The sequence below is a fragment of the Oryzias melastigma genome, linkage group LG23 (assembly GCF_002922805.2).
Source record: "Oryzias melastigma strain HK-1 linkage group LG23, ASM292280v2, whole genome shotgun sequence".
Taxonomy (NCBI): domain Eukaryota; kingdom Metazoa; phylum Chordata; class Actinopteri; order Beloniformes; family Adrianichthyidae; genus Oryzias; species Oryzias melastigma.
In genome coordinates, this window is record NC_050534.1 from 7,670,633 (window position 1) to 7,697,492 (window position 26,860).

General features: G+C 39.8%; 1 protein-coding gene and 1 long non-coding RNA gene across 2 annotated transcripts in view; one reads left to right on the top strand and one right to left on the bottom strand.

Annotated features, from left to right (window-relative positions):
- Positions 1-636: 636 nt before the first annotated feature.
- On the bottom strand, positions 637-3,178 carry LOC112157502 (serine/threonine-protein kinase pim-3). The gene is made up of 6 exons (XM_024290264.2): positions 2,712-3,178; positions 2,527-2,636; positions 2,388-2,438; positions 1,912-2,275; positions 1,210-1,386; positions 637-1,074 (listed from the first exon to the last, which is right to left on the bottom strand). The coding sequence occupies exons 1-6, from the start codon at positions 2,794-2,796 to the stop codon at positions 872-874; spliced, it is 990 nt and encodes a 329-aa protein (XP_024146032.1). The 5' UTR covers positions 2,797-3,178; the 3' UTR covers positions 637-871.
- Positions 3,179-3,456: 278 nt separating this feature from the next.
- The window catches only part of LOC112156721, a 70,667-nt gene continuing 47,263 nt past the window's right edge, over positions 3,457-26,860 (top strand). The window contains exons 1-2 of the long non-coding RNA XR_002921031.2: positions 3,457-3,653; positions 6,948-7,041. This is a non-coding gene — a long non-coding RNA (uncharacterized LOC112156721). The remainder of the gene's footprint in view (positions 3,654-6,947; positions 7,042-26,860) is intronic.

Below are 26,860 nucleotides of genomic sequence, written 5' to 3' on the forward strand. Positions count from 1 at the left end.
TCACACCCCAAACTCTGATAAGAGGTTAGAAGTGAGAAGGGAGGGGGAGGGGCATGTCAAGCCGTGAGATGGTAAAAATCATGGGAGGAGGATGCTTAAGCCCCGCCCACCCTTCTGCAACAGGCGTGGTAGGGCTGAGCGGGGCGTCGGAGCGGCGCGTCGCTAACGGGTCGCAGACATTCAGAACAGAAAATCCAGTTTCCGAACAGCTGTTCAGGCTTTCGAGTGAAGGAGCAGCGTCGAGTCGATTTCAAGTATTCCGCCTTTGAAGGAAGAGGCTCCGCCCCCCTCTCGCGTTGACCGAGGCCTCTGGGCCAGTGGGTGATTTGCTTGTAATGACGGAGATTTACACAAGAAAAATAAAAATATGGCGACGCCCGTCCATCACAACGGAAAACAGAGTCCAATCCCCCCACCCCCCCAAGAAAAAGCAGCTTTCTAGTTTAAAAAAAAGAAAAAAGAAAAAAAGGCACTCCAAAATCAAAAATAAAACATTTAAATAACTCTTCTACAAGCTCTATGAGAGCAGCCATGTCTGCATAGGAGGGCCTTGCCAGCTGTTTACCAGCCTAGTAACAAAAAAACCTCGTGAAAAGGTGAGGGGGGGAATAAATAGTGCTGGTAAGACCGCCCTAACAGCAAAAATGTTCCTCATCAGGAAACAAGTATATTTAACTGAAATGAAAAAGAGGGGAGGAAATTACAACAAAACAGTAATAAATTATTAATTCCCTACAAAAGAGGAAAAAAAAACCCAACAAATTCTTGCACGGCCAGCTGAACCGGGCCGCTCTCAGCCCGCTGGCCTTCAAAGTCTGTGATACCCAGATTCACCCCCACCCCTAGAAAGTCCTTTCAGTCCAATCGGAGCTCAGAGGCTCTCCTTGCTCGAGCTTGTGCTTGACGAAGAGTCTGTGTCGATGGTTCGGAGGCGGATGTCTCCGGCCGCCGGCTCCTCTGAGGACTTGGGGGATTCGGACGCCATCCTCATCCAGGGGTGGTCGCAAATCTGGTCCAGGGTGGGGCGGTCGGAGGGTCGCAGGGCCAGGCACCATTTGATGATCTGCTGGCACTCTGAAGGGAGGTAACAGAATGAGTCACTAGAATATCAAAAAAAAAATAAGGAATCTGGGAAATGGGGTTGGCGCAGTACCAATAACTACAGCTAGGGGGAGTCAGAGCCACTCTATAGGAAGCTGAGTGACTTACCAGGTGAGATCCTCCTCCTGAAGTAGACTTTTCCTCTGAGGATCTCCTCATCCTGCTCAAAAGGGATGTCTCCACACACCATGTCGTACAGCAGCACGCCTAGCGACCACACCGTTGCCGAGCGACCGTGGTATCTATGGAAGCGGATCCACTCTGGTGGGCTGTAAACTCTTGTACCTACAAGAAAACAAGGGGGGAAAGATTGAGTGACCATGAACGCAACACTTTTCAGCCTTCACATAAAGGCCAAAAAAATAAATAAATAAACAAACGCTCCCTCCCTTTCTTGTGTCTCAACCCCCCCTCCCTCATGAAAGGAGGAATTTAGATCCCAACGTGAGCCAATCACGTGAGCCGCCGGCTCGGGTTTCACAACAAACAGATGTTACGTGGCACAGTGACTCAGACTGCGCTGACAAACGACTGACCGGAAACAACAAAAGATAAACAGCACAGTCACAAATTTCTGATTATAATAAAACTGAGTCACCTTAGTGATATTTTCACCACCAGAGCGGGAGACTTGGCGAGGAAAACCCTCCACCAAAAACAGAACACTGCGTCACGCGGCAGTGAACGCCTCCGCGTCTCAATATAGCGCAGCAGCAAAAGGGCACGCGCGACACCTAGCTTAATATCCACCAAAATAACTGCATATTTTGACGCCAAAGACAGATTATTTTGATAAAAAGGATTCCTCACCGTCGAAATCGGTGTAGACAGTGTCCTTCAGAATCGCCCCTGAGCCAAAATCGATCAGTTTGAGCTCCCCGGTGCGTAGATCCACCAGCAGGTTCTCGTCTTTGATGTCCCGGTGGACGACGCCGCAGCTGTAGCAGTGTCGCACCGCCTCCAAAACCTGGCGGAAAAAGCCGCGCGCCGTGCCCTCGTCCAGGGCTCCCTTCTCGGTGATGAAGTCGAACAGGTCCTTGACCAGCTCGGGCCTCTCCATGACGATGAGCCAGCCGTCCGGCCGCTCGAAGTAATCCAGCAGTTTGATAACTCCCCGAAAAGACGAGCTGACCTTCTTGAGCAGCAGGATCTCCAGCGGAACCATGACTCCGTTCTGCAACAACAATTTGGGGGTTGAAAATAGCAGACGAGACCACCCGGTGTCAAATCGCGGGGGTGGTAGGGAAGGGGAGGGGGGGACCAAAACAAATCACACGGGGACTTACAATTGAACCCCACTCTGTCACCCTCTCCTTCGCGACGTGTTTCACAGCAACCTGGAACAACAAAAGCACACGTTGTTAAGGTCGACTGAACCACATGGGGGGATTAAGAAAAAAAACATAAAGTTCCCCTCGTCCTTACCGGCGCGCCATCGGAGATCCGATTGCCGGCGTACACCGTCCCAAACCCCCCGCTGCCCAGCACCGAGCCCACCTGGTAAACCTTCTCGAATGGTTCCTTCTCCACTTTAACTGCAAGGAAAATAGAATTTATTAAAAACAATAAAATCCTTAGGGAAAAAACGACGGTCTTTGAAGGCAACATACCCGGCGGGAGTATCTTCACTGGTATATGGTCCATACTTGAGGGATTGCAAATGTGCGAAAATGAACCTAACTTTGTAAGCAGCATATTCGAGCGGAAAACTGTAAAGGTTTCCTAGAGGAGTCTTTCGCGCCGAAAAAAAAAATTAAAATAAATTAAGATTGAAATTCGGGCGCCGTTTCTGTAAATGGTGCGGCTGCAGTGAAGTAAATCCAGTCCAGCAGTGCGCCAACTCCGCCGCACCGCGCCCGTCAAAGTCGTGTCACGACCGTGAAGTCGCAGCCAGCCCACCGACAACCGGCATTAAATCTGGCCGCTTTGTTCCGGTGCAAATAAGTCCGTTAAAAAAGAAGGTCCTCTTTGAAAGAAAAAAATGAAGGAAACTCTTCAACGCGATGTAGCTAAAGTACTCGCCGTTTAAATGGCCACTACGGTGTGTTATTATCCCAGAGAGTGGCCGCTGTCTGAGCTTTGGCGCGGTCTTCCCAAGCCAATATTTTGACGCGTAACCCCTCTCGTTGTATCCCTCCGCCACCAACACAAACCGACACATTCGTCTAATTTCGACCTTACATCATACGTTTTCAACAAATATCAATGTTCTTTCCACTAATAATCAGATTCTATAATTAAATCAAATTCTTAATCAAATTGTCTCGCGTAATAACAAATTTAACACTGCACTACTTTTTCATAGTACGAGACGCTCAGGAATCCCTTGTCTGGAAGCTTTGCGCTGTGTTCACTCTGCACTCAAAGGCAACAGCCAATCGGATGTCTTCTATAAATACCGGGCTCCGTCTCCAGACCAATCCGGAGCTCGCTTTCATAAAAAAGCTTGTGTTTGAGCACACGTGGCGGCAATTCTTCTAGACCCCCGCCTCTCCCCTTTCCCCTGTATTTCTGCAGCCACAGACAAAATGGCCAGAGTGTAAAGTTCATATGTAAGTGTCATTCCAACTATTTATTATCTCTTTAAAGTTGCTATCAAGCAAATTCTCCTTTAACTTCCCTGAGCTGTTTGTTTACTACCTACCAAGCCTTTTACTACTGTGATGATTTTACTATTTTACTGCCTGTAATTTGGCATTTAACTAATCAAACAAATTACATTTTTCGGCAGATAGAAAATTCAAATTATTTTACAGTTTGCAGCAGTAAAATAAAATGTTTCAGTTAACCAAAATTATTTATAAATTTAGTTTTAAAAGCAATATAATTGCATTTTTATTATTTAAGTAAACCTTTTTGTTTACATTTTTTTCTCACTAGTCAGTTTATATTGAAAAGCCTTTAACGATTAAATTACCTTAAACATGCTACACCGCAAAAAATGAATCCTAAAAATAGAAGAAATATTTAGTTTTTTACATACAAGAAAATTAAAACGATCAAGATTTGTTTATGGGACAATATTGCTAGTTTTAGAAAACTAATAATAATTTTTTGATCCCCCTCCCCCCCCCATTGGTAGATATGTTATCTTATCTATTTGTTTATTTTAAATTTTGAGAATTTTTCACTTGTGTTGACAAAGAGTGTTTTTGCAGTGTATTTAGCATGTTCAAGTTTCACCTTTTCTTTTCTAGCTAGTATTTTATCGATCAAACAAATGACATTAGTATATTTTGATGCATAGGATATTCAAATTATTAATGTTAAACGTTTACTGCTATAACAAAGGGAATATTAAGATAAACTTTTATGTTTTAAATTACAACTTTTTGCCCACTGGAGTTCTAGTTCTAGGGTACTGAAAAGTCTACAATGTTTAGATTACCCTCTTGTGATACAGTACAAGAGCTGCATCTTAAAAAAGTGAAAAAAATAAAATAAAAAAAAAATACTCTTGTTAAGAAAAAAATGATTTTTTTCTGTTTTGCAAGAAAAGTAATATTATCAAGAACGTTTTTGAATAGAAAAATAATCTCAACTTAAGAAAACATGTTTTAGCGACTATAATGTTTAATTTAAATCTTGGTAAGACCATGTTTTAACACCTTTGGAGGATTTTTTTTTGCTTATTTAAAAAAAAAATATAAAAAAAATTAACTCATTTATATGGAGATCATTTTTGCAGTGTTTTTTTTTAGCATGTTTTAATTTAACTTTTCGCAAAAACTAAACATAAACACAAGTACAAAAAATTATGACATTATAATTTCAAAAATGGGTTTGGATACATTTTAAAAACGCAAGGAGTCCAAGCCCTTTTTTTCAGTTAAATTGAATCTTGAATTTATACAAATAGTGATTTTATGGTTTTGGACAAAATGCAAACTTTAAAAATATTGAAGAAGTAAATCTCCAATTTATAACAAAAATACTATGTATAAAAAAAATAATTATTTGCAATTATTGTGTGCTTTAATGCGTTGTCAGTGAATGGTCTGAAATAATCAAAAAATTTAACCTCCTAATGAAAGTTGAAATCTCATCTTGCTAACTTTGCAAGAACCCAAAGTTACATTTCATCACAGAACAATAACATCCGCTGTTACATTAGTTGGCTATCGAGAAGTATGTGGGAAGAGTAATTTTATTATGGTTTGGAAAAAGATAAGTTCTCAGTAGTGGAGGAGGCGTGTCTTAAATTCTCTGCACTTTCAGCTAGGACATTTTTAATGAGCTCCAAGTGACGTTAAAAAGTTCTTATATTTGAGTCTTATACGTGTCAGTCTTTTTTTATTTGTTATACTTTATTTATTCATGAAGGGGGGTCTCTATGCATCTTTTTGCCCAGTACCCCTAGATTTTATTGCAGTGCCACTGCAAAATGAATACAAATGACTTAAAGTTTATGAAACGGTCAGATCATAAACAATCTTAAAAGCTTCAGTAGTTTCACTAAAGAGGGTTTAATTGGTGATAATTGACTGGCATGTGCGGCTGGAATGTGCATAAAGAAACCAAAACAGTGCAGCAGAAACACATTAAACTGTCAAGAGAGGCTTCAGGGAGCCAGCTGTTCCACTTCTGTTTGTGAACTTTCCAGTTTCATCCCATAATGTCTATCATGGCCTTGCCTGTCGTTGAACTTTCCACTCTTTATCTTACGCTACCTTTGATACCCGATGTGTAGAAAAAGCGTATGTGTGTGTGTAGTCCCTAACTAAACAAAAGCATCACAGAGTTCCAGGGAATGTTATCTCCCCATAGGCCTGCAAAGTTATGTAAATGTGCGCGCAGCCTGTGGGCTAACCCTCAGTGATCCTCTGCATTCACGATGCGATACATCGCCATGCTTAATGCAAATGTTTTCTATCCGAAGGCGATGCATGAGCACACCTTTGCAGGTCTCCTACTAAAACTGGTATCTCTTTAAAAAAAGTATCAGTTTTTAAAAATATAATTTAAGGGTGTGCGATGTTAGCACCAAAAGTTCAAGGAGCATCATGCACAAAAGCTGGAAACACTTACATTTCTGCAGAAACGCCACTTCATTTTACGAGACTATCATGTGGTGATAGGTTTAAGAGGAGTCCATTTATGAGCATGAAAATCGCCAGATTATAAGATGAGTTTATTTATTATCTGTTTTTTTAATGAAACAAAAACTAGGGATGTAGGGTAAAACATGATACGGAAATATGTTGTTTGTCGATACCTGTATCGATTTGAAATGTTGATGTGACGATATTTAATTAATTATTTATGAGCCTCATACTTTTGTTTTCCACCTTAACCTCCGACCACTAGTTGGCAGCCCTCCTTGTTCCATCCCTTTAAACAAATATTTCTTGACTTAACAACATGAATTTGAGTTAAAGTAACTTACATATGAGATATACTTGTAGTGAATGTTACCTTTTTATCACAATGAAAGCTGTATTAGTATCCAGGTAGAGTATTTTTCCGGTCATACTATTTAAAAAAGGTGAAAAATTGTTTTGTGATATCGCGATATACCTTCAAAAGATATCACAATATATCTTCAATTCAATTTGCCACATTGGGCTTCATGCCGGAAATTGTACAGAAGCCTTGGATATATCACGATACACATCGTATCTTGAAACGTGTCAGGATCCGTATTGTATTGTTAGAGTCTTGCCAATACACAGCAATTTGAATCCAACTATTTTGACTTTTTTTTCATGAGCCTCCTTTTTGATAGTCATTTCCAATCTCTTACACTTCTAAACAAAAGTAAGTGTTTCTAAATTTCCTGGAGTGCAAACTTATCAGCACAGATTATTAACGATCATCTAAAAGCTTGTGTTGGTTGATCTTCTCAGATCCACGGTAGAGTCTTCCGGATCTTAAATCCTGCCTGTTTTCCAGCACCTTCTGGCCTCCTGTCTGCTGATTAGCCGGATCAGCTTGTTTCAGGTGAGTGAACACATCCGATTTTCTTTTGGCTCCACCTGCATTCACAGTTGCACCTAAACCCCATCAGGGTAGATGTTAAACTCTTTATTTACAATTGAATGTTAACATAATCGACGTAAATTTGCTGATTCGGAAGCGGAGAAACGCAGTGTTGTGCCGAATTAGTTGCAAAGCTGATATAAAAGCCACACTTTGACCTGGAAAAGGTTCAAAATTGTAATAATTGTGAATTACTACAGAAGTACATCAGGCAATTGGCCAATCAGGCGGCAGACAGTACAGACAGCTGTTCTGCAATGGCTCAATGTGAGCACGTGCCATGGGTTCACCCCAAACCGTCACAGGAGATTATTGTCCACATTTTTTCGTTTGCTTCCAATCACTTAAGGACGTGACAAACTGGAGTAAGGTGCAAAGCCAGAACAACTCCATGGACTCACGAGGAATTGGTGCCATCCACCCTCCTCTTTTGATTTCCTCACTTTTTCCATTTTAACCCTTTCTTCACTTTCTCAGTGTCTGGGGAGTCTCCTGTTTCCCCATCGCTCTAATTACTGACTGACTAAACTGTGTCAGCCTGAAGAAACGCTTCTGTTTCAGAGGTCCGCTGGCCTTGCGACTGTAACGTGATGCATTTCAACGGGGACACATAAAACCAGACGCTCCGTTTCTATGTGGCCACATCAGAGCCTCTGTGTCAGCTGGGGTGGGGGTATTTTTAGCTCGACTATGCTTGCCTGGTGGTGGCCACATCATTTTGGTGAGCCAACAGCTGAAATTGATCTGGGTTGAGAGGGTTCTTCTCTGCCAGAGGAAATCTAAGTTTGTGCGACCTCGCACCACGGTTCTCCGCGTGGCGTACACTTGCATCTGGTTCCTTGCAATCATGCTAACAGTAGCATTGTGATAAGAAAAGGCGAGCTCTTTATGAAGATCAAGTGCAGAAGTCTGCGACCTGAGGTTCCAAAACCACATGTGGTTCTATTGCCCCTCCATAGTAGTCCTTTCCCCTCTGTTGTGGCTCTTTTACACCTCCATTGTGGCCATTGTGGCTAACGCTTCTATTGTGGCTAACATGGCTAGTGAAGCTACCGGTAATAACATAACAAATGCTTTTAATGTGACTTGTTCAGCCAACACTTCTAACGTGACCAGTGCAACTAACACAGCTAATGCTTCTAACATGGCTAACGCTTCTATTATGGCTCATGCTTCTATTACAGCGTATGTTTCTAACGCTATGCTTCCAAATGCAGCTAATACTTTTCCAAGTGCAGCTAATGCTTCTACTCTGGCTAACGCTTCTAATGCAGCTAATACTTCTAACATGGCCAATGCAAAAAACACAGCTTATGCTTCTAATGACGCTAGCGCTTCTAACGTAGCTATTGCTTCTGATGTGGCTAACGTTTCTAACATAGTTTATGCTTCTAACGTGGCTAATGCCTCTAACACAGCTTATTTTTCTAATGTGGCAAGTGCTTCCACCTAAAGCCTCTGTCATGCTAGCGCTTATAATGCAGCTAATGCTTCTAACGCAGCTATTGCTTCTAACATGGCTAATGCTTCTAATGTGGCTAATGTTTCGAGCACAGTTTATGCTTCTGACGTGGCTAATGCCTCTAACAAAGCTTATTTTTCTAACGTGGCAAGCGCCTCTAATGCACCTAAAGCTTCTGTCGTGCTAGTGCTTATAATGCAGCTAATGCTTCTAGCGTGTCTAGAGCTTCTAACACAAGTTATGCTTCTAACATGGCTCGCGCTTCAAACGCAGCTAATGCTTCTAATGTGGCTAATGCGGCTAGTGCTTCTAACACAGCTTATTTTTCTAACGTGGCAAGCGCTTCTAACACACCTAAAGCTTCTGTCATGCTAGTGCTTTTAACACAACTTATGTTTCTAACATGGCTAACACTTCTAACACAGCTTATTTTTCTAATGTGGCTAGTGCTTCTAACGTAGCTAATGCTTATAATGTGGTTAGCACTTCTAACGTAGCTAATGCTTATAATGTGGTTAGCACTTCTAACGTAGCTGATGCTTCTAACGTGGTCAACGCAACAAACGCTGCTAACACAGCTTATGCTACTAATGTGGCTAGCGCTTGTAACATAGCTAATGCTTCTAATGTGGCTAGCGCTTCTAATGCAGATAATGCTTCTAACTGGCCAGCGCTTTTAATGAGGCTAACATGTAGCACGTTACAAACAAATTTTAGTGCTACAGTGAACACAGTTAATAAAGTCTGACCAGCTGACAGATTTATCTCTGATTCTTTTGTCTCATGTAATGTGTCTTTTAGTGCATCCCATATGACATAAGTTAGACAATTCATTGACTGTGTGTCTTGCAATCCGGTGCGCCCCATAGTGTGGAAAATATGGTAAATACAAAGCAGTGTCTTATTTTTTTTTTTTAAAGGTTAAGTAAGACTTTGTGTCTCCTACTGGGTTGTAGTCAGTGAGAAATTGATCCAAATGGCTCTTAAGGTGTTCAATGTAATTTATTTATTTTTCAGGGATTGTGCATAGTAAAAGCATTGCATGCAATGAGGCAGAATTAGCCCAGCGGCTATTTTTCATCTGTTGTCCATGGACAGATGTTAAAAATGTCAACCTAAAAAAGCTAAAAACAATTAATTAAAAACAATGTTTAAAATATAATCATAAAGGATATACAATAAAAATACAATTATAAGATAATCACTTAAAAAAATATACATTACAACCCATTAAAACAGATATAAAAAGTTGAAGGTTTCAGATCTAGTGTATGAGATGAACAATACAAATATCATGTTTTCTTTTTTTAACCCCAAATGCAAACATCTTCAGAGTCAGGGCACTTTGTCCTGTGCAGGTTACAGCTAAACTTGGCGTGTGCAGCAAATCAGCCAGGTTGCTGCATGGATTACTGTCTGGACTCAGCATTATGCAACCCGTCAGGTCTCTTGTCAGTCTGCTAATCTGGCAGCCGCGTTGCATAACTCCTCATTACCCTCTTCATTCCTTCACTTTCTCACTCGTTTTTTTCCCACACATGTTTTTCTTTAAGCCCCTCCCCTTTTGTATAGATAGGGTTGCCCAGGGTCAAGCTCGTATACATGTGTAGGCGCAACCTGCTGCAAGAGTGCGCGTACAACCAGCAGGGATGTCCGTGCAAGACACAACAGTGCGTGAAAACTCCCAGCGGCACGCCTCTTACTCTCATACGGTTTCATTTCTCATTAACCTTTATTGGTTTGCTTCCCCTTTGTACTTTCAACATGAAAGATATCAAAAACAAAAATATGTTTGAGTGATGAGGTCATTCCAGTCGCCACACTTCAGTTTTTGTAGCACTCAGATCCACAAAAAGGCTAAAAGTTAGTGAAGCTTTATTGTTGCTTTTGTATCTGCAGCACATTGTACATTACTACCCTATGACTCAACAGGTTAGTGTAAACACAGTACTGGGCTGAAGTTTGGACACGCCTAACAATTCATTTGAAATGACAGCTAAAACTATCTGTCTTTTACACAGAAATATAACAAAGTTATAAGATTTGAGACATTGAAAAGTGTCCTTGGGTGCAACACCATGCAGTCAACTTATTTAACTCGCTTTACATTGCATGTTTCTGGCGCATAACAAGACCTAATTCTTGCAAGCATCGTGTAGATTCCTCAATGAAACTTTATTGAGAAGCATTTCTGAATGTAAAAAAATTTTCACCCACTAAAATCCAGGGGCACTGCAAGAAAAATTTGGGCTCAAGGGTAAAAATCCATATGGGGCCCCTCCAACTTGCATAGCAAAAAGCGGGTTTGCAATAAACAAATGCTTTAAAATCTATTTAAATTAAAAAATAAAGGAAAATTAAACTTTAGTTTTCACTTAAAGCAAAGTATTTTTAAAGAAAATAACTCATTTAGAAATACAATTCAAAAAAACTAAAATAACAACAAGAAAAGGCACACTATTCAAAATATTTGGAGTATGTTGTTTACATAAAGGTCGCTCGCTTAAGGGTAGAGTAAGGAGGGGGGCGTTTCCACCTTTAGGCGGTTCCGCAGCAGCTGACAACTGTTGCTTCAAACTTTCCGCAATAGCTGGGCTGTAAACATTGAAAGTGAGTTGGCCCTCGGGGGCCTCTTTGTCACCTGGGCACATAAACATTTACCTGCCTGTGTAAAATCAATGAAACCATATCAGTTTTTCCAGGTTATTCTTTTTTACTATTTTTGTCCTTTGCAGGATAATAAGTGATGACATTATGTTATTTTTATTATTATTTTTAGACATATTAAAAGGCCATTTTATACCATTTTTTTGTTTAATTGAGCTTGCCAGAGGACACGAGGGGATTTGAACCTATGACCTAACAGTTGGTGCGCACTTTGCGACAGCCACTGCTATTGTCTACTACCTATAGTATACTATACTAAAATGGGTACAAACTGTAAAGTCGTGTTTGCACAACAGTTTTTGTTGTGTTCTGTGCTCTGTTTACACAACATTTGTTTACCTGACCCTAAGTGAGGCTTTGTCACAGCTTTGCGTTTTTCTCTAATGCAGGAATTGTTATGAATAAGTAAGACAGAGCAGAAAGAGCTTATTACACTTTCATTCAAATGGCCACTCTGACAGAACAAAACCAGAAGGGCATTACAGCACTGTGCTGGCGCTGCTGAAGGGCTTTATGAAGTGTCCCACAGCCAAAATGTGCATCAGTATGAGCGTTTCTGAAATCAGTGAGAAGAAATTTGAAATTTGTTTTATAGTGTTTATTTTGTCCTTTTTTGTGGCTGAACAGATCCGTGGCAGTCACACACATATACATATATTTATGTGTATGTATATACATTTATTCGTATATATATATATATATATATATATATATAATATGTGTATATATAAGTTTTTAGCTTAAGTACTCTGCTTACTTCCAGTGGCTCAATCCACTTAACTTCCCATTCCTGTCTTAAGCGGATACCCAGACTAAAGCTCTAAATCCCCCAGGCCCCTGACATTGACACTATGGAGAGCGGTGGATAGCGGGGCTGGAGATGCCCCTAATTGGGCATTGTTGGGTTTTTTTTTCCTTTTCTTCAAAATACACACTGAGGTACCACCACTGCAGAGTTAATTCCCTGATAATGCTTGCCTATTTTATTTATTTATTTATTATTATTATTTCTTTTTTAGGTGAAGCATATTTTTTTATGTCTGTATGAATTTAATTTGTCTTAAGCTGTGTACACATTGTGTATTCAAGAACATTTTAAAGGCCCATGGTGTTCACACTGGACAAGTAGGAAGGGGCTTCTTCCTCTTCTGCTTTTTGTACTGTTTATTATCTAATGTTGGCCACCTACAGTTAGAAGAGGCATGATGTGAAATGTCAAAGCGGTCCAAATCTCGTGAATCTGGCTCCAGGTTTCTTTTTCTTTCACAGCTTTATTCCCAAAGTAATAAAGACTTTGTGTCGAATAATTCTGACTGGGCACAAATTTGTAACTTTTTTCACTTCTGTGAATTAAAAGGGACGCCATCACTACCGAATCCGAGTTCCTGATTGGTCAAACTTTGAGCTGGCTTAACTTTCACCTCGAGATATTTGGACGATGCCCGAAAATTGTCGTAGAAACTTGCGTAGAGATACGTGTACACGACAGTTTTGAATGTGGAAGGCCGAAACACAAATTCACGCGCATTTACATAGATTTTTTAATTGGAAGTGTTCGCTTGAACACGCGTTACCAAGGATGGTAGGAAGATATCTTGAGTGCACTCCTAAAAGCGCAGTGTGAATGCAAAACAAACCCCTAAAAGGTATTAAAGGTGTAACATTTTTCTGCCCACATAAACAGATTTTCTGGACTATCTCTTACTATCTCTTACTTTTTAGAGTATAAACTATAAAAAGTTTTCACTTTTGATTTTTTATTTTTATTTTGGGTTTTGTTTAGTCACTCAAACTACCTGTTAGAAGGTAATGATTAAATTTCACAGCCCTTTGAAATATGACACACATCGAACAAAATACTAAAAATAGGTGAAATTTGTTTGGTTTATTAAAACTCTAACACATTCATCCCTAACATTGATTGTTCTTGAATTCTAACTGAAATCATGCAAACAAATCATTCCGAAAGGTTAAATTATTACTATTTTTTATTTGTTTGAAATTAGTTTTAGTTTAATCAAAAAATATCTTTGTTGTTCATTTAACAGACAGTGGTTTATAATAAACAGTAAATTGCTGAAACTTTAAGTTGTTAACAAGATTTTCCCTTTTTTAAATCACCAAATTTGGACATAATTGAAAATTCTTAAAATATATTTGGTTTCTAGTTTAATTTTGCAGCTGGATGGAGTCTTAGCTGATGTGGTGAGCTATCAGTGACTTGAGCTATAGAAGATCTTGTTCTCACTACTTGTTCCTGCGTGGCCTTTGGTCTGTGCCTCAAGTGACCTGATTGGCTGGGCGACCGGAATTTTGCTGACGGTGTGTCTTTGAAGACCCAGCGCTGTGGCAGATGTTGCCCTATCAGCAGTCCACAAAGACACAAGAAAACCTGTCCAAAGAAACCAAAGTCAATTCTACGCATACACCGCGCGCAGCAGCACGTACGGTACACGATGTGCTCGTTTCCCCGTCCGTCTTTGCTGCAGTCGCATCATTACTTATTCAGCAGCGTGGCTAATAGCCACATGTCACTGCTGGGCTCTGGAGCATTGTGCAGAAACTGAACCCCCAGAGAGGCCCGGACCCATAGATCCCGGTGTTATGACACGGCGACAATGGCGAAACAAAGCCACACGTCACCTCTGACACCAGCACAATCGGCAGCCAAACCTCTCGACACCGAGGTCCTTCACACCTGAGCGCCCGCGCTGAAACAAAAGTTAAAAAAAGATGAGTGCAGATTGTGGACAAAGTTGTTTCAGCTCCATTTGGCCTCATTAGGGTCAGAGAAGAGCGTTCGAGGGTGGAGGGAAGGGGTGATGACTGGCAGCTTTAATACAGCCCTCTAATCAATCATGTTTTCATTTAAAAATAACTCAAGACCATTAACCTTAAATAAAAACTCCAACGAAATGAAGTCAATTTAGTAGCCATTTTTGGACGATATGTATGTGTTAATGTTTCTATGGCAACCACTTTCAACAATCAGTAATGAGCTTGTTATGCTGTATTTACACCGATGTGCGTCAAATTTACTGCCCGGCCGTAGAGCAACGCCAAATTTTTTTGGACTTCATTCATTGCCACATGATGGAAAACATGGATGATGTTGAGCGAGTAGCTTGGGTTTAAATGTATTAAAGAGCCCTACAGAGGCGCCGGCAAGCACATCGCCATTTCTGGGCTCACCAGATCGTTCAGAGTTTCTCCCCGTGCGGTGTGCTTGACTCCTGGCGGCCGTTTTAAAAGTCACTTCTGTCTGTCTGTGGCCCAGTTTCAGCATCAACCCAAGACGGGAAAAATAAAAATAAAACTGGAGGATCTTTTGAATTACTTCAATTCAATTTTATTTTATTTATATAGCCCAATATCACAAAAAATGTCCCTCATTGGGCTTCATGCCGGTAATTTTACAGAAGCAGAAGGTCGGTCATAAAATATAAAAAGCTAATTGTTAAACTAAACTGAGCAGACTAAATTAAATTGGTTATCCCTGCCCTTGGACCTTCCTTTCCGGTAGGAAAAACTCATACAAACCGGGTTCAGGAAAAAAAAGAATGAATCTTAGGGATGCCCACATGAAGGAGAGATCCCGGACGGACAGTTGATTTATCAGGACTGTTTAAGAAGAATTAGCTTATCTAACTCTACAACTACATATCTGAATAAGTTCAGCCAGATAGGACCAGATAGGACTGGGGGACAGGTAGGGACAATGTCCACAGCCAAGACTAGCCAGAGACGTAGTCTACGGGCAAGAACAGGAGCACAGATGATCCCACCTGGAATCTGAAATCTCTCATGTTCCCCTAGAAAGGAGTTGGACAACATGTGAATTGCACTGCACCAAATGTCTTGGTGTCTTGATGAAAACAAAAACATAATAAGCCCATGGAGCTGGAGCGATCGCGCCTGCTACCATGACACAACTGGAGGCTCTCCTTCTGCCGGGCAGCCAACCACCGGGGGCCAGCATAGCTAACAACGCTACCAAGGGACTGGCAGCTTGGGCAGCATAGCTCGTTAGCTCGCTACGCTGTCCACTGGGCGGCTGGCTAGCGTAATGGGTGCAATCTCGGCAACTCTATGATCTTTGTGACATGTCTAGGGTGTAACCGCGACACTCTCCGGTAACCCCGCCCCCCTGTGGGTAGAGAAAATGGTTGGAAGTTCGAGATGAAAATCCGCCATATTTTATTTTTCTACCTTTTGATTGAGTCACTGAAAATGCCAACGCTGAGTTCTTGATTGATTGCTGCAGCCGACGCCTAAATCACGCCGCAAGACCTCAGATTGGGTCTGTACATTGACTTAACATTTAAACTTGACGCCCCTGCCGCGCACATGGCGTCTGGTGTGAATGCAGAACTAAAAGTCCCCTACCACTGAAAGGGGGTTCAAGAGAATCTGTCAAACGTTCAACGTGACACCACATACTTTTGAGACATCCGATTGTTCAGTTTATAATTTACATAACTTGTATTACAAAAAAAAAAAAAAAATGAAAACATTTTGGATTTGAAAAACCATGTTAGCTGTTTATTTCTCAATAGAGAAATTCTTGGAGCCAACAGGTACTTCCTGTTTGGACCACGAGAGGGGAGGGGTCACTCAGCCCAGTTCTCATATACGATCAATGCTTAAATCTTACATTTGAGTTAACAGAGATTCAGTAAAGACCTGCAAACATGACTGGTACAGACACACTCCATTTGGTTTGAGTTCACGATCAGTATAATGACCCTTAGCATCATCTTATCTGCACCAAACATCCTCTCTCTCTCACACACACATATATAAATATATATGGATTGGGAGATAATGAAAATTAATCACAAAGGGTCAGCTACAGATTGCCTCCAGCTAATTGCATACCAGCAGACACTGCATGCTCAGCACTTTGCAGAGCCTCTGCTCTTGTCCTCAAATTGGCCAAATTTCTTGTATTGTACCCCAAATCAAGCTTTGTCTGTTGTGGAAGGAGCAGAGGGCTTATCGAAGAATCACTTGCATTATTACCACTTGGGTTACTGTTTGTGTAAATCTTTTAAATAACACAAGGAGGAGGATCAAACAGAGTGATTGTATCTATGGTAGAATTTATTTAAAGTGATTTTCACCTATCCGTTGTTGGGTAGGCTCCATGAACCTAGTGACCCTAAACTAGAATTGGCTGGTATAGCAAATAGGTGAAGGTTTGAATTCATCCGATACCTTCCTAAAGCTTCTGTCCAGTCTTCAATCATATGTGTCCCACACCACTTTGAGCCAAGAATTTTCTTGGCCTTTTGATTGACAAATACAAAGACATTCACACATGAGTGGGTAAAACAGCAAAGCCGATGTTTTGAGTCAGACATAACATGACAACATTTTTGGTAAGTGGCATATTCTCATATAGCGCTTTCCTATCTTGCTTTAAGACCCAAAGTGCACACACATTCACACCCTGATGCTGCTGAGAATTGGCGAAAACGTATAACCATTGGGAGTAATGTGGGGTTCAGTGCCTTGCCCAAACACTCTTCACATAGGAAGGTAGGCAGGATGGGAACCTGGCCTGTGACCTTCCAATCAGGGGTCGACCACCCTACCTTGTTCTGGGGGGTTGACCCGTTTGGGTGCAGAAGGTTTTTTGGGTTGTCCGGGTCCGTGGAGGGTCGTAAAGAAGAACAACTGATTCAAGACACATCTTGCAGGTATGTCTTGCCGTTACCTTGAAAATGGGACTCATTGTTGTCATCCCTGTCTTAAGTGTATTGTGAAGTTTTGAAAGGCTAGTATAAAGTACCATAGGGTGCCCATATACTCTAGTTGTTGGTAACACATTACCGCTCTTATGTTCTAGGTACCCTTGTGTTTTGACTGAGTCTTTACTATGACTTGTCGCTCACGGTGTACCTGTAGAAAAAGTGTGCATGAACATTTTGGTTGTTCTGGTTCACTGAGCAGTCTGACCTTGATATTTCACGTGCCTCGTACAAGTAGACCGCCCATATCTACTGCTAAGGGCAGTTGTGACTAAAGAATTCACAGAATCAATCTGGTCTGTACTGCTTTGATGATGTTTAGTATAAATATTTTCTATTATTCGAAGAAAAAAAAATCCCTACAGAAATACACATTATCAGGACATTTTTCATAGGACTGTTTGGTGCAAATGACCCCACTCCCAATGTCAGCATACCCATAGCACAAGGGTTTACTAGGGATCTAGGGATGATACACTTCTTCAAATAGAGCCTGAATCCACAGAGTAAGAGCTGCTGCCTCCGCTTGGCTGGAAGAAAAAAAAATCTGTTTTCCCTTCGTCTACTTTTGTTTAGGAGGTGAGAAAACGGGTCGTAGAAGCGCAATAAAGTGTCTGTCACATACCACGCCGCAGACGCACATGACTCCCAACGACTCTCACCATCCTGCGCTACGCAATACCCCAGCAACTGCCAGAACCTCTCACTTTCCCGGTCCTCATGCTTCTTCAGATGGAGCTGCAGATGGATTGTGGGTAATTTCAGAGGGCCCCTGAACCGCGGGTACTTACGGCCAGGAATATTCACAGCTTACCAGTGAGTGACAGACTGCTCGTTGGCGTAGCAACCGTGGAAGGAAGTGTTGGTCATTTTCATCTTCAAAGGGAGTAAACGTCTGAGGAGAACCTTTTTATTTCCTTTTTTCTTCTTCATCTTCTGAACCGCCCAACACTTCAATCAAGCTCTTTTCTTACCCCCTCTTATTTTTGCTTTCATCTTGGAGGGCCGTGTACTTCACAAAGTTCGAAACATGCTTTTACGGACTGAAACGCGTTTAATGGTATATTTAAACGGTATCGCTGAGCAAAGAAGGTGGTCTTCATTTTAATGTTCTCCACATCAAAGGACTTCTCAAGTTAGGCATTGTGTGATGAAGACCCATGTTTTTGGTGATTTTATCATGTTCTTGTGGTATTTTTCTCATGATGGGGGACATATTTAAAGGAACTTAAACTCAAAGTATTTCATGTTGTGAATCAGAAGCAGACATAAAAAAGGGAACATTTGGAAGCATTTTGGCTTTCATAGTGTTGAGGGTCAACTAAATAAATGTCAACCAATGTGTAAGTTATGTCAAAAATAAATATGTAGGAACACAGCAAATTTGCAATATCACAATGTGACAATTTATTTGGTTTAATGTGATTCAAAGAGAGTTTAATTAAAGCTGGAATAATGATAAAATTCAACATTATCTCATTTAAGGTTGTTGAGTTCAAGGAAAATTTTTGCCTTTTGATGCTGTAAAAGATTTTTATTATCAAACGAAATATCGTTCTTGTCAGAATTGTTATGTTCTCAATAAAAGTTTAACAAGTACCGATCTAGTCTTTACTTAAAAATGAACTTTAGTGGAGAAAAGTAAGTTCTGTTGGTCTGGGGCAGGAGTCTGCAACCTGTGGCTTTGGATCCACACATGGCTCTTTTATTAGAGAAAAAAAGTTTATAAATGTTAAAAAGTAACTATAAAGTAATAAGTGAGAAAGTTGTAAAGGGAGAGAAAACTAACTCAAACTTGAACTCATTTACAAACAGTTGAAGGACAGTGCCATCACAAGTCGAACTACAACCTTTTAACACATTTTTGTGCGTCCTGTCCTGTACTACAAAAAAAAATAATAATAATAATAAGCACAACCAGTATTAAGGTGCACTGGATTATTAAGCAAAGTTTCCATTTAAAACAAAATAAAAAAAAGAAATTTAAGTGTGTTCAAAAATATAGCAGGGTCTCTTAATTAGTTTTTGATTTCATTTTGGTTTGTTAGATTCACATTTCTGGTAGAGATGACATTACACCTGCTATTACTAGTTTTCCTGCATTGAGAAGATCATATGTGACAGGGTGTCTTTTATTTTAAAAGGAACTTTTGTGAAAAGTATATGAAAAAAGGCTATTTTCTTTTAATATTTGCCTTTTATTCACACAAAATGAAACATAAATACAAATTGGTGTCTTATTTGTTTAAATGGTGTAGGAAGACTTTCTGGCTCCTACTGGGTTGTAGTCAACTTAAATTGCTCCTTCAGAGTTGTAGGTTGTAAACCTCTGGTCTAGTGTCTTAAAGAGGTAATGTTTAGGTTGTGGATTTGAGGGACTTTAAGCTAGTGGGAGAGAACGTGGATTTTGGTAAAAAGCAGCATAGTCATAATTAAAAGACCACTGGAAACGATTTAATAATAGATCAAATGATGATCAGAGTGGAACTATTACTAACATCAATGATACGTTATGACATAATGAAATGAATTTTTCCATCAAAATCATGATCTATTGATAAGTTCCATGAATCCACAGCTTATTAGCCAAACCGTTGTCACTGTCATAGAACCACTTCAATTTTAATACAAATATAAAATGATGATGGAAGGAAAACAAAAATAATAGAACGTTTAGGCAAAAAAAAAACACATTTTACTAAGTAGTATGTATTTTTTATGATGCCATACTTCCATCGAAATACATGTTTCTTCTTTTAAGAGTTTAATAAAGTTAGTGCTCCCTATCCACACCCCACATGTATAAATATTTTTATAGAGAACATTGTTCATTGAAATTCATCTGGATTAACTTTGTTTTCCATCAAGCCCCCTAGTGGTTACTTGACTACCTGCTTCTCACTTGATTTCGTTTAAAAATGAACTTCAATCTGGAAGTTCAAACGTACATATTTTTTTAAATATGAGCTTGTTTTAAGAGTCTTAACTCTCTGTCAATTTAAACTTTACAACACAGGGAGTGAAAACAAAGCAAAAATCCTCATCTAAGAATGTTTTTATAACTTTGGTGTTAACGGGTTAAAAAAAGGTACATTTTTGAAATACTTCACAAAATAATAGCCAAACAACATTTTTTAAAACTCTTCTACCTTGGTTTATTATCCCACAACAATACTGCTGAAAACTCAAACACTCCCAGATTCAATGCTGGCATATTTATACTTTAAATATGACTGAAGCTGTATGTTGCAACAGTTTACACCTTTTTGTTTAGCTAATGCTCTTCACTCAAAAGTCAGTAAACAAAGATGTATTTCTACCATCAGACCTAAAGGTAAGTGATCTCTTTGAAGTGGTTAAGGGGAAATAAAAGATCTCAGAGTCAATGTCTGTCTTTTCTATTTCTGTTAAGTTTTGTAGCACAAAAAAATAACAGTTAAATGATCTATTACAGATTTAATTTGGTAAAATTTTAGATAAATTCAGAACTGTCAAAACTAAGGATATTTGAATAATATGCAAACCATAAGTGCAGGTCAAATAATTTAATACAGTTTGACTGTAATCAATGTTTAACCTATTAAAAATGAAAACATATTTATGTAGAAATTAGATTATGATAAATACCAACTAACCTTCAGCAGAGCAAAGAGCACGCTTTAGTATTTACAAATTCGGGTCACATGGCTGCTGGTGTCAACAAACAAAGGAGGTTGCTTGGTTGCCGTAGACACGTGATGAAATTGTGGCAACCAGGGAACGGCTGATCTTGATTAATAAAACACACACAGAGAAAACTTGATAATTTTCACACAATCTGTGCCATGAAAGAAATGTCCACATCTTTTATTCTGAAAGGATTCTTTAAAAAAGTTGTATCAAACATGGAGAACAGTTTGTTTCCTTGGTTAGTTGGATTTGTTGGCATGTGGGGAACAACCAAACCATTCTCCCTAAACTTGGAGAACATGGTATACTTAAAAGAGACTTATATGAGTTTCACTATATTGTGAATTCCAGCAGACCCAAAAGTAAGAGTGAATCAGTTTTTCAGTTCAGTTAAAAAAGAGATCTCATCTCAGTGGGAGTTCCTGATAAAAGAAAGTTTAAATAATAAAAAAAATGTTGGTTTCTTTCCAAGTGGTCTCATTCAGTTAGTTTTGTCTCAAAAGTGTGTGTGAAACCTACTTTTTTTTCACCCAATCAAAATGTTTCTGTTAGACTATTAAGGAAATCCCTAAAAAAAATCTCTGCTGATGATACTTTACTTAGACGCAGATCTATATTTAGGGTCAACCTGTATCACAACTTTTATTCCGACACCTAATGACCATCAAGTGAGTCTGGGAAACCCCCCACCTGTAATTAAAAACAGGCATTGTGGACTTGAAGGCATAAAAAATGCTGATCCTGAACTGAAAACAGTGAAAAACATGAAAAAAAATCTAACTAAAAAAGAAATAAAACATCTGAAATAGTTGTTTTAAAAACAGCAAGGTAACAAATCAACAGTAGTAGAAAAAGCTGAGATAATTGGAAATTAAAACCTTGCCTGACTTTGAGTGGAGGAAGCTTAAAATGACACTAAACTGAGTAAATCAGAACACCCCCCCCAAAATCTACTGCGTTTTCCAAGTCACACTGGATTATAAATCCAGCTGTGATGGCTCTAGGGTGATGTCATAAAATGGGCGTCATCCATTAGCAGCGAAAGGCGGAGCCTCAATAACTCATATTTCATAAATAATTTGTCCTTTAGTGTGCCAAAGGTAATATATGGTCACACATATTTGGATATAGTTTACTCTGAAATGCTTAAGAATGGCATGAAAGAGGCCCTTTGCAGTTTACAGTAAAGAAGATATGGCAAAAAATAATGAAGAATAGATCATCATTTTATTCTTAAGCCCAAATATCACTTGAATATTAGCCAAAAAAATCCTACATTTTTCTTGTAGAACTATTCTTTTTTTATGATTTTAAAATTTGAATTGCTTTTACAGAATAAAATCTTTCCTAACACAAAATAAATAAATAAATAAAATTACTACTTTAACCAAAACTTAACAGAAACTTTAGTAAATTAAAAAAGTAATTTCCAGTCAATCTTTGATCTACTACTGTAAAATTTCAAAAAAGTTAATTTATAGGAAAATAAACAAGTACATTTAAATATAAACTATATATACAACATGTTGTTTTTTCCTCAAAATCCTTTGATTGGAGTGCAGGGTGAATGTCCATCTCCAATGCTTTGTAACTGGCTCATCCACTGGACTCCTGAGTGCACGCACACGTGCCTGGACGCGGCCGCACGCAATCGTACACACAAACATGCCCGCCATCAGATAGAGGGGTGTTACTGTGCTGACTGGTGCCAACTATTTCCAGAGTCTCTCAGGTGATTAGGAAACTTTGATTGCGGTTATCGTGAACTTTCCACAACACGGAGAATACCTTGACTTTCACAGGCCGTGTTTGTCCTCTCCCCACCACCGTGCTGCTGTGCAAACAGTCAACCTCAGATTTTTCTGCCCCTTATATTTATTTATTTTTCCACCTCGAACCCTCAGCTGCAAAATGCGCACTGGTCAGGCCGTCCTGGTTGTATCCTCTCCTCCATCAGGAAGCTGCAGGATCTGTGGATTTGTGGTCTTCCACTGCAGGCCCTTCAGTTAATTTGATTAAATGAAGCCCTAATAGCCCAAGTGCTATGTTTTGACAAATGAATTATTTGCGCTGCAGGTCCCCTTCTCTTTAACTTCTTATCGGCGTGCGGAATTAACCCCTGATTAAGATAAGCTGTGACTTTCCGCTGTTTGACCACTCTGTTGCAAGGCGACTGCGGTTATTGATGAACCTCTGCGTTTGATCTTTTCTTTTTCCACTGGGAACCATGCCACATGTGACACAGCAGGTAGGAAGAAAGAAATATACAAAAACAGAGAGGACACTTACGGAAAAACACGAAGGAGGTCACAGTCTGGTGTCAGCGTGAGGAATGCCGTGTTTGTCTAGAGGTCTCTTGCCCTTTGTTTCGGCTGTCAAATCATTAACAGAGACATTCTTTTGATCCTGTCACCTGGTCACTTTCAGGAAGCCATCAGACCGTGGGCTTCTTTTTAATTGTCCAAGGAGCCGATCTGCGGTGTGGAAAATCACAAGGGAGGGAAGTCATTTAGCAATTTTAGCATTCTTCTATCCTAATGCGTTCCGAGTATTAGCACGCACAATGGAATAAAACTAGTCACAAGTGTGCTTTGATGTGTGCTTCATCACAGGTACTTTGGCAAACAGTAACAAAAATGGATTAACGCGGCGAAATGTTAAGGACATGGGAGGTCAAACTTGTACAAAAACGTTTACGGAGAGAGTTTTGTACATATTTGCTGATTAAGCCCTTTAATTAGATATCTCACCTGCAGCGTCTAAATATCACATGGTGTTCGACATGCCAAAAATGTTTTCAGCTAATTCTGACATTGAGAAACCTGCTTTGCACCATTATACAACATTCTATGTTCAACTGTTACACATTTTACGCCCGTAAAGTGTTGCATTTACGCCCGTGAAGTATGGCACGTTTCTCATTTGTGAAGTGTTGGGCTTTATTTGCCCATCAAGTGTTGCATACTATTCGCCTGTGAAGTGTTTCGCACTTGATGTCCATGAAGTGTCTCGCACTATTCGCCCGTGAAGTGTTGCGCACTTTACGTCCATTAAGCGTCGCGCACTTTACGCCCCTGAAGCGTCGGGCACTTTACACCCGTGAAGTGTCGCGCACTTTATGTCCGTGAAGCGTCGCGCACTTTACGTCCATTAAGTGTCGCGCACATTACGTCAATGAAGTGTCTCGCACTATTCGCCTGTGAAGTGTCGCACACATTACGTCCGTTAAGCGTCGCGCACTTTATGTCCGTGAAGCGTCGCGCACTTCACGTCCATTAAGTGTCGCGCACTTTATGTCCGTGAAGTGTCGCACACATTACGTCCGTGAAGCGCTGCGCACTTTACGTCCGTTAAGCGTCGCGCACTTTACGTCCGTGAAGTGTCGCGCACTTTATGTCCGTGAAGCGTCGCGCACTTTATGCCCGTGAAGCGTCGCGCACTTTACGCCCGTGAAGCGTCTCGCACTTTACCCCCGTGAAGTGTCGCGCACTTTACGCCCGTGAAGCGTCGCGCACTTTACGCCCGTGAAGCGTCGCGCACTTTACCCCCGTGAAGCGTCGCGCACTTTACGCCCGTAAATTGTTCGCACACTTTACGCCCGTGAAGTATGGCACGTTTTTCATCTGTGAAGTGTTGTGCACTATTTGTCCATGAAGTGTTGCGCACTTTACATTCGTAAAGTATTGTGCACTGTACGTACGTGAAGTGTTGCACACTTTATGTCTGTACATCTGTTGATTTACGTGGATTGAGTAAACACTTCAGTACTAAAAAGTAGGAATGTCCTGATTAGTGTTTTATGTTATTTATACCTGATTCTGAGTTATTTGGTTGAGAGAATTAGGTGCTACCAAGTCCTGAATCAATACTTTTATATCAAGTAAAAATAAAGAACAAACTAAAAAATAGATTCAATTTCTCTCCTATTGTTATTGCAGCATGAGTTAAAGCAGCACAAGCCAGCTTGTGCCACTTTTTTATTTCAAAATCTGCTGGAATTACATTGATCATGTTAACAAAAACACTGGAGCTCCGTTGTAAAAGGGTTTAAGAGTTATGATACTTAAAAGAATGTCAACACTGAAGCTCAGGTGTTAAAAATTTACATTTGTTAAATGTTTCACAAAATATTAGCCAAACAATGTTTTTGAGTTTTTTTTCCTCAAGAAAGCTGAAATTATTTTGATGAATTGCTTGTATAACACAGGGCCACAGGCTTTTGTTGATATTTTGGTTGGTGGAATCAGAAGGGCATGGGAAAATCCTCAGAGGTCACAAGTGTGAACCTTTTCAGAGTCAAGTATCGAATGTACACGTGCCGATAGTGCCACAAGATCTATTAAACAATAAATGTCTATGGTCTCATCGTTATAAACATAAAACAGATTTGACCATGAATGCATTTTCAATAAAAGCTAAATAGACGTTTTAGCTGCTTCAAAGATCAACAAACAGCTTTGATATTAGATCAAAAGTTACAGTTTTGTAGTTTTGAATGAACAACAATTTAATCAGCTCAAAGTTACAGGATAATTCAGGAACTTAGCCTGAGGTGTGCACACTGACAGACATCAAAGAGTCACCATTCTTCATGGGACAAAAAAACCCAAACTTTAGGGCTATGTTTACATGTTATACCCACTCTAGCTGAAATGATCTGCACCTGCGCATCGTTCGGCTCTTTTATGAGCTCATCAGGTGGGGTGTCCACTGCATCCAACACCCAAATCCAGCCCCCTCTTCCCTCATGTGTTTGCCTCATGATCAAAGCCTCTGCTCCTTTTGATTCTCTGGCACAATAGAGTCTGTCGAGGTTTGAATTTCTTCATTCATTCTGGTCCATAAAGGCCAGGGCACCCCTCCCTGTATCAGTGGGAAAGCAAAGGGAGAGACCCTGGCAAGGAGTTCTCCAGCATCCAGGCTTGACAGCTGGAAGAAGTGTTTTCAGAGTTAACATTGCAAAAACTTTAATAAACTAAATAATGCATGCTTTTCTTTTTTAAATCAAACATACTAGAAAACGATTTAAAAAGAAAATATGTTTAAACACCGAATACATACATGCAAATGAGCATAACTCAAAGGTTAATTAGCCAAGAAAAAAGTCCATTAAAATTTGAATAACACAAATGTTGAAATTATAACCTTTAAAATGTTTATTTTAAAAATGACCATTAATATTGTCAAATCTTTTCAATAATGCTAGCTATCTGCAGTGAAGCTAAACTAATACTAGCTGCTAGCTAGCATTAGTTTAGCTTGGCTCAAAGCTCTGACTTTGTCGGAATTCCTACCATAATCCCTAAAAACTAAAAAACTACATAGTGCAAGACTTTCTAGTGCTCTGGATTTTAAGAACTACTTGGACACCATGTCTATTACTTTACTGGCAAGTATGACTTCCTGAAGTGAAAATCTAATTAATACTACGATTGTATGACTCGTCTGTATTTTTATGATGAAAACAATGATTTATTGAAAAATTACATTAAAACACTTTTCTTCACAATTGTTCTAAAAGCAATGCATTTTGGTCTATAATTGCCAATGTAGTGAGCATCAATGTACAATGGTTTTTGCAGACTTTTTGGGAATGTCTTAGACACTTGTTTTTGGAATTTTAGATTCAGACAGCTCTACAAAATAGGAAACACACAATATAGTGCACTATAGTGTGAGTAGTAAAGGGATTCTGACATATAAATAAGAACTGGACCGTGACCCCTCCCCCATCATATTTTAAACAGGAAGTACCTGCTGGCTACAAGAAGCCAAAGTCCCATAGTCTTCTATTGAGAAATGTGCAGCTATCAACAGCTCTGCCACCTGCTTTTAATGTGTTTTAGATTATCCCAATTTAAAAAAAAAAATACTTAGCACAAGTTATTCAGGCTATAAACTGACAATCAGATGCCGCAATAAAAGTATGTGATCTTACGTCAAACATTCAAAACAATTGATTGACATATTCTCCTAAACCTGCTTTGAAGTGGTGGGGGCATGGCCTTCCAACAAGCTCACTTCTGATTGTAGTCGTAGAGATGTTGACTTGACCATCCCACCTTGGATTAATCACTGCTTATTGATGTTATCTGACTCCAACAAGGTGGCGTCTGTATCATGACAAAATTGCGACTGAATTGACAGTTAACAAAATGATCTCATCTGTTGGAGAAGCCAGTAAGCCATTTTGTATGGTTGATGTCAACACAATCCATCTCCTAAAAAC